At 48.3% G+C, this 8,220-nt stretch overlaps 1 protein-coding gene across 2 annotated transcripts in view; it reads right to left on the reverse strand.

Annotated features, from left to right (window-relative positions):
• Positions 1 to 7,471, reverse strand: part of LOC144155181 (sodium-coupled neutral amino acid transporter 7-like) — a 61,682-nt gene extending 54,211 nt beyond the window's left edge. Inside the window, exons 1-2 of one of the 2 annotated variants that reach the window (XM_077686472.1) lie at positions 7,054 to 7,470; positions 2,930 to 3,060 (exon numbers count right to left, since the gene is read on the reverse strand). In XM_077686472.1, coding sequence (XP_077542598.1) covers positions 2,930 to 3,060; positions 7,054 to 7,135 — 213 coding nt within the window. In that variant the 5' untranslated portion in view covers positions 7,136 to 7,470. Of the gene's footprint in view, positions 1 to 2,929; positions 3,061 to 7,053 lie in introns of both variants that reach the window. The other variant, XM_077686473.1, reaches the window with a different exon arrangement.
• Between the last annotated feature and the right edge of the window lie 749 nt (positions 7,472 to 8,220).

An 8,220-nucleotide genomic window follows, 5' to 3' on the forward strand; every position in this document is an offset into this window, starting at 1 on the left:
ACCGCCAGAAACCAAATAAAATATGTCGCAATAAATCAATAAAACCGAGCATATGGCTACTAATTACTAAATTTTTGAAATGTTTTTTGAATTTTTCGGGGACTGACAGCACCGCAAGTTCTCTCTGGTAAACGATGAATGGCGCCGCACGGACAACTTACAAAACCTAAAAATACGTGAACATGTGATCTCAGAAAACAGTCACGTAAGAATCATTGGCATGGCCATACAGAGAAGCGGCAGAGCCGATCACGCAGTGGCAAAAATACAGGGAATATTGGCACATTAGGCTTACATTGTAAAATGCCGATACAAGGGACCGCAGGAATAAAAGAAGAAACAAAAAAAAACTTGCACGCAGAGATCACGACGGGGATATCGGTCAGCCTGCCTTACCAGAAACTTCCCGCACTGAAGAAAGCCAAATATGGGCCATCATCACATATAGGGCAGGCGCCCGGTGCGGCTGCATTTCAATTTTCAAGATCACCACACAGGTCCTAAATTGTGTTGTAATAACTTTGAATATTTCTGACAGGCCACTATCCCGGCACAAAAGGAGCCTCTGCGGGAAAAAATGGGACCGGCCATCCATGGAATATATGCCGCACCTCCACCGAGAAAAGGGCTTCACGCCATTATGGATATGTCACCAATTCAGCGGCTGTCCATTAAAGCCCTCCCACTCCCGAAAAATATAGACCCAGACCGACACTAGAACAGGCAAAAAGGTAGCGTAAAATTGTTTCAAGGAAAGTTCCAGAACTATAAAAACAGTGCACGCCGACGCCGGCACGTTTGAAAGGCCGAAGGCCACAATTGTCGCAGTGTACTACAGTGTCAATCGCTGTGGCTTCATTACCTTCCACACACAGGAAAGGAAAATCGAAAATCGTCTTTACAATCCGCCTAACGGAACTATGCTTAAACATCGTTACACACGCTCAAAAGGACATTAGTTTCTTGGCTGCAGGTACAGTACCTGAACAATTGAGCTGGATTCTTAAATCCACAAAGATAAAAGTGCACGCCACGTTAAAACCAGGACACGGCGGCCTGGATGGGAATGATGAAGCCCACGAAGATCCGTGAAAACTAGCATACCGTGCTCCAGGCTGACCAGGACTACCACACTCATCTCCTTCAAGCTATTGGGAATTCTCATCCTACGCAGAGGAACACCATCGTTTCCCGTGCCACACAAGTATCTAAGCTCTGAATAACTGCAAACTAGACGCCTGATACAATACAATACGTATATTCACAAGTATAGATGGGCGAAGATGTTAAGTGGGAAACGTGATACATTAACCTTAAACTGTGCTAAATACGGGCAAACACCCGCTCTCTTTACGCGACGTGGTCATATTCAGGGAGAATATGCGCAGGGGATAACTTCCACAAAATCTTACTCAATAAAGCTCCGATTCCCCCCCCCCCCTCCCTCTCTCTCTCTCTCTCTCTGCGTGTGTGTTATAAATAAACCAAAATATTCGGTTAGGCCAGAACGCTAGATAATAAATACGGTGAGACACTGACGCTGTCACCTTCTCGCTCAAACTGACCAATACAGCACAGCCGCAACCTTTCGGGCCGACATCTTAAGCAACACAAGCGTAAATGTCATCTGCCTTTACTGTGCCGCAGTCATCGTTGCGGCTTGTCTATCTATTGCCGCTGAACTTCAATTCTCGATGGCATGCATGGTAAATGCACGACTCCAATACAAAACGTTCAATCCATGCTGAAGTCACGTTATCGCACCATACATTTTAAAACCTAAACGTAGTTGTCCCCTGCACCTTTTTATTATCTGTCGGTATGCCAGATAAATAGAAGCTGGGTCTTGCACCGGGAATGCCAAGAGGGCACACTTGTAGACATTTAAGGACAGACAGAGGCCGTCCAGCCATGATTATAAGGTCGACAGATAAAGGTGCGCTGACTGGAACAAGAAATGTACGTTACTTGAGGGCAAAAAAAAAAAAAAAAACGCCAACTCATTAGCATACGAGCATGATTCCGCAATAACGGGAACCTCGCTAAGTAGCCTGTTAAATAAAACAGGAGACAGGACGGAACCTTGAGGCAAGCCTCGCGTTTGATTTAAATTTGAGGAGGTAGCTCCGTGCTTGGCAGTAAAGAAATTGCGACCGGTTAAAATATCTGAACTCATGAAGTAACATATTCTGGAAATGATAATCGAACCATCTTTTCGAAGACAATACGATGTGTCGAGGTAGCATTTACAAGTGAATATCACCGTTTTATGATGGTCGCGAGGAAAGCCCGGGCAGCCTTCTGTGCCCTTGTCCAAAGGGCACAGACCACGTTCTCAGCATTTTCTTAAGTAGCGACCCGAAGACACCATTGCTTCTTCTTGACATCCGCCCTCTGTTAGAACACAAGATTTGCGACACGTGACACGGACGTTGAAAATTGAAATTGTGCCGTGCAAGGTTTTCTATAGCCCACGTCGGGAAAACGTGTCTGGATACGAGGCTCTGTGTCGTAGACCTATATGCACTACGGATTAGTGTTCTCGTTTGATGCCTGCACTGCAGGCCTGGTTCATGTGCTATGAATTGCTGCCATGACAAATTGTTTTTGGGCCCATTGTCTTGTCAGGCGCGCCTTGTGTGCATATAGCTCCTGGATTCATTGTTATCCCTTATTTTCTTTCTTTGTTCCCGCACCCTTGCGCCAGTGGGAAGTGGCAGGCTAAAGATTTAGGTCATGGGCCGGCCTCTTTCAATGAACTTTGAACTCACTGATGGCGTCTTGAATTGAGAAAGGTTGAATTGAGGGAGCGCTGGGGAAGTTCCCTAGACACGCTACTACTACCTAAGCCGATTGAGATCACTTCTCTCTTTGCTTGACGCGCGCGGGTTTGGTGGCACGTGCAGTGGGATGCAAGCGGATCTCTTACCATTTGCGTAACTGTGGCCATTAAGATGCCACCAGCGGTGTTGTAAGCTGCCGGGAAGTGCAGCACGCCGGCACCTAGAGCGCTGGTCGCCATCACAATGGCCATCGAATAAGTGGTCATCCCGCCAGGCTCTGCGAGAAAAAGCCCATAATGGTCAGAATTGCTGCTGGTTTTGCTATTTCAGTCAGTCCTTCCCCCTTGCTGTGATCGAGTAACTAACTCCGTTGGTAGTAACATCTGTGCACACCAGTGTGGATGAAATCTGCTGCTTTTCTTACTACAAAACGTCGTTTAATGATAAAGCGAAGCAGTATGGCTGGGCAAGCCTATTGCGCAAGGACTTCAATGATAAGGGTTTTCTAAGAAATTATCAAAAGCTCCAAGGACACGAAAAGACTTCTTATTAGCTGTGAATGAAAAAGCAATAAGGCCCAGCCTTCCCCGCTGCTTGGCGCTCTTTGCCACCGCACAGGCTAACGTGACCCGTGCGGTGCTGCCATGTATAAGAACGTCCTGAAAATTCAACTGGTCAGTGGAAAAGCAGACGGCCAGTTTGGTGCCGAAGTGCATTTCCCTATACTAATGTTTCAGGTTTGCTACTGAATTTTGGTGCTGGATGCCAAAGCATATATTACGCCTGCGTATTATGCAGCGAGTTTAGCTCTCGTGCTTGCCCGTTATCGTTCGATCGCACGTGTATACACCAAGCCAAAAGTTCACCGAATTCGAATCAAATGCGGCTTCACGCTGTGCTGATGCGTCACCCTGTTTGGTAATGCCTACTGGCTGAAATGCGACCTGTCAGGCACACTTGCTTGGCATTTCGATGCCCCTATACATCAGGTTTTTTTTATACGAAAGTGTTTTATGCTGGGGTCCACCAAGATCTGACTGACATCATATCCGTCACGGAAATGACACTGCCAGAAAAACTTCGATTGACGCGGCTGCGCCTGGATTTGAACCGCGAGCTCTTTAGCCGCAACGGGAGGTACGAAACGCGCTCCCCACTTCGCTATGAAGAGACGCAACAACAGGAAAACAAACGCGCCTAATATCCTTCCTTCAAATCATGCTGCCGTCTAGGAGAGGCGAAGCGAAGTAGTGCATCATGACGCTCATGAGCGTCGACAGTTGGCGCCTCGATGCCAGCGCCTACGTGTACGGGGGACGGGTAAGCAATGACCACGGAGTAAGATCGACGCCGACTTGCAAGTGTTGCGCTCGTGGCACGGTCCGCTGCTGCTTTCGCTGCAGCAGGCCTGACTGAGGGCCTGCTCCTTTCGCTGCAGCGGACCGTGTGTTCACCAAACGATTCGCTGACAACCCATTTGGTTTCGTTCGCACAGACCGCTTTTAGAGCGCCTGTGGTTTCAGTCGGATTTACGCAATGCTCTGGCGCGTGCAATCCAGTGTCTAACGTTGATGCGTATAACGGTGTCCTACCGAGGAAATAGAAATAGCGTTGTGCAAGTTCATATCGATGCACAATAAACATTCAACTGCTCCTGAGAAGACCCATTTTACTTTCGTGTTTTACCGGCTCCTATGGAAGAGGGGTCAACCACATTTTTTTTTGTAAAAACCCCGAGCAACCTGCGCCAAACCCATTTCGCCATTTTACGGTTTGTGGCGTCAGAAATATAAGTGCAGAAAATTGTTGTTGGGTGGCGATGGGTTTTCCCGCTTCTAGCGCGTTTTCTGTGTTATGAAACAACTGCTGCCATGCTGATACAAGCGGCCATGTTCCCGCGATTGGTGTCCTTGCATAAGCAATACTGCGCGCCGCATTGTGGTATCCACCCCGGCACATTACAGATAAATGCAGCCACCGTAGGCTTTATATTTTTTCTTCATACCACCAAAATACCACACGCAAAAAACTATTTAAGTTGGACTTGTTATTGCGATTGGGTTACTCGGAGCAGCGGCAACTCTGGCCACCTAAATTGCCATTTGGGTGGAGGTCTACATTTCAAGAGCATGGTTTTGTTGTACTTTTAAAGCTTATCAATAAACTTTAATATCAGAATTTTGTACTGTTTTATTGACATCGAAAGTCTGGTATTTCTCGTTTGCGGTTTTTCCCTGTCAAAAAAGTAAATGCTGTTTATGTACTGAAGGGAGAAAGAAATAGCAAGCTGCACAGCCATGCGCAAACCAGAAGGAGAGGAAAGAGGGGAATCTGGACGTGCAAATTTGTATAGTTGGAATGACTGTGCAAATAACGTAGATAAAAGAGGAGAGAGGTGTGCGTGGGGTACATTTGCGAAGTCGGAGGACCGCGGTTTTATATTATGAAGGAGCCTTGCTTTTTGACGTTGTTAGGTCTGCATTATAAAATTCGCAGGGTTTACGACAACATTCTTGTGTTCCCGATTCACTGAGCGCTGACTGTACAGCCGGTAAAAGGCTTGTCTATAACACAGCTTTCGTACTCTCAGCCATATCCTGCCCCGCCGGTGCGGGATTTCAATAAAACTACTGCGGAATTTTGAAGTCTTAGCCCTTCGCTTTTGCTTCCGACATGTTTAGAACGAGAATATTTCGGCAGTTTTCGGATGTAGCTGGTTGAAGTTGAAATCGCTGTTATAGACAAGCGATTTACCGACTGTACTTTCACGTTTAGCATTATGACTGCGCGAAAGCGGGACGCTTCTCCTTTCGGACGCTGCCAGCCGTGCGCTACGACGTGCACTGCACATCAGCAATGCGCAGTAATATGATTATCACACTTCGCGACCTGTAAAGCAAAACCAAATCGACAAGTCGGCATAGGGTAAGCATATCACTCACCTCACGCCCCGTTGTTCTGTTTCGCTTATTCCCCCTCGCAAATAAACGCGCAAACAAGGCTTCCGGCTCGACTTCGGCGTGTGCCCATTTTTGGACGCTGGAATCACTTCTGCCCTTGCCCGTGGGAGAAAGCGCGTTGACGCAGATTGATAAGCACCAAAACCTGCCTCAGTTTGAAGCACGAGAAGGTCATGGAACCTGTTCTGCTGTGAATACATGTTTTGTGTGTAGGAAATAACGTGTGGCCCACTTCGTATTTTTAAATGAAACGTACCATTTAAGTCAAGCAGCGCTTGATAAATGATTGACAATCTAGTTTCCGCTAGCTTCATGTTTTATTTGGTTTAAGCGGCAGGAGCCAACCATCCCCCGAGGAAAACAAAGCAACGGTTCGTGCCTTGAATGTTTCATTTGCGCTCTGTAGAGAGAGAGAGAGAGAGAGAGAGAGAGAGAGAGAGAGAGAGAGAGAGAGAGAGAGAGAGAGAGAGAGAGAGAGAGAGAGAGAGAGAGAGAGAGAGAGAGAGGGGGGGGGGGAGGGGGATGAGGAGGGGAATGGAAGCGAGGAGGGGGGGGGGGACTAATGTGGTGGTCACATCATTGTGATCTCGCACTGCTGCATATACGTGAAAGAATTTTATCTAACGATTTTCCCAGCAGGCAATGCGATAGGAGCGATACGGGCATAATGGGACTTATTTTTTCGTTCTGTTTTCCCCCTAAAACGTCGCCCTCTTGGCTTCATGACACGCGCTGAAACAAACTGCGTGTTTGCTTAAAACGTCGTCCTCTTGGCTTCATGACACGCCTGAAAAAAAAAAAAAAAACTGCGTATTTGCTTGGGAAGTGCGGCATCTCGATAACACTTTAAGAATAAAACAGCGCAAGGGCTAAGACTACGAAAAGAAGACGCACAGAAATTCTGCATCTTCTGTCTTGGCAAGTGTTTCCGGAAACAGCAAGGTCTCAATCTGGAGTGGCGGCAACATCGTGGGTTTCACCCTCTACTCTGCGCTATCCATCCCTCGTATCCTCCATATCTGCTGCGCTCTTATTTTCAAAATCACCCCGGAAACGCGGATGCCGCTCATTTAAAGCAGACACCGTAACGAAAAGGGAAATCGCGATGTACCCCAGACAAGCTTTAATGCGCTCTTAATTTCTTCTAGCCGCGAAAAGAGACGCGTGGAGCAAAGGTGCTATAGGATATACGTGCGTGCCGCGTGCTAGAGTTCGGAATTTCACGTAATGCAGAAGCAGACGTTTAGGAGGCAGACGAGAAAGAATGGCCTGCGGCTGTCACGAGCGGAAGCTCGCAGTACTTTTTTTACCTGTGCTCAGTACTTTCGAAGACGGGGTGGAGGCATTACTTGGCTGCGATGTACCGCTCACTTCGGCCTTGCTCGCGTCCATTTCTCTCCGGCGGTCCAGAAGTGGCCAGTCCTGGCTTAAAGAATTTGAGGGTGGCCGGGGGTGGCGCTCTTTGTGCGACCTCTGCTCGTCACCGCCCGCTAACGTGCGCCTTTGCTTTCTGGCTCCATTGGCACCGCGTGCTGCAGCCTGTGCACAAACTGTCAGCGCGAACTGCTGCGTCGTGCACAGAAATCGCCGCGCACAGCTTTGCGCTTTAGCTTGGAAGCCCAGTGCACGTGTCGTTTGCCTATAACGCAACGCACACCACAAGAAGAAAAGAACGGCTTGAGGCTACTCCGCGGCCTCGGTTACCAATGCTGGATGAGGCACAGATGATAATGCGGGCAATATTTCTTCGCGACGGAAGTTGCTCCGAAGTAGCGAATGAAAAGTCGATGCAGAGCATGTGTCACACAGTATCTGTGCATGCGGCGGCAAACACGCGTTTTCTTGGCAATATCGGCACAGGAACAAAAATGCTGCTCCTGGTAAATGTGTTTCTTTTTTCATGCTGCTTGCCGTTTCTTTTTCTACTTTATTTCTCTGTGTTATCTTGTCACTACAGATATACTGGAATCAATACAGCGCAAACAAAGAATGCACCGATAAACTTTCAGCTCCAGCGCTTGTTCGTTCACGTTTTAAGTGCGAATGCACTTTATAAGCGACCCCAAACCATCCACCGCCGGCGGCGGCGGCGGCGGCGGCGTCGGCGGCGTCCGCAGTGCTCCTCTATATTTAAAAAAAAAAACAGCATCCGGCGCCAGGTTTCGATCCGAGGACTTTGCGGCCGCAGCGCGACGCTCTACCGACCAAGCCACGGACGCGACGGTGATAGCAGTGTTAATGACGCGCGTTATATCTTTAACGCATTCAAACTACGTCGTCAGCGGCGTGCGTTGGCGACTCAGCGGCGTTATAGCGGCTTGATAACTGCGTGGTGTACACGTGATACTACAAACCCGATGGAAGAGATGGAAGAGAAGGCGGCGAGGCGGTGGGCTGCGGGGGCCGAGCGCAAGCGCCGCAAGCGGGCCGACAACCGTGCATTCGCACTTTCACATTCTCCCCCTCGGGGAAATGCG

This window comes from Haemaphysalis longicornis, unplaced genomic scaffold, assembly GCF_048455015.1.
Source record: "Haemaphysalis longicornis isolate Haplotype H1 unplaced genomic scaffold, Haemaphysalis longicornis Haplotype H1 scaffold_1, whole genome shotgun sequence".
Taxonomy (NCBI): Eukaryota; Metazoa; Arthropoda; class Arachnida; order Ixodida; family Ixodidae; genus Haemaphysalis; species Haemaphysalis longicornis.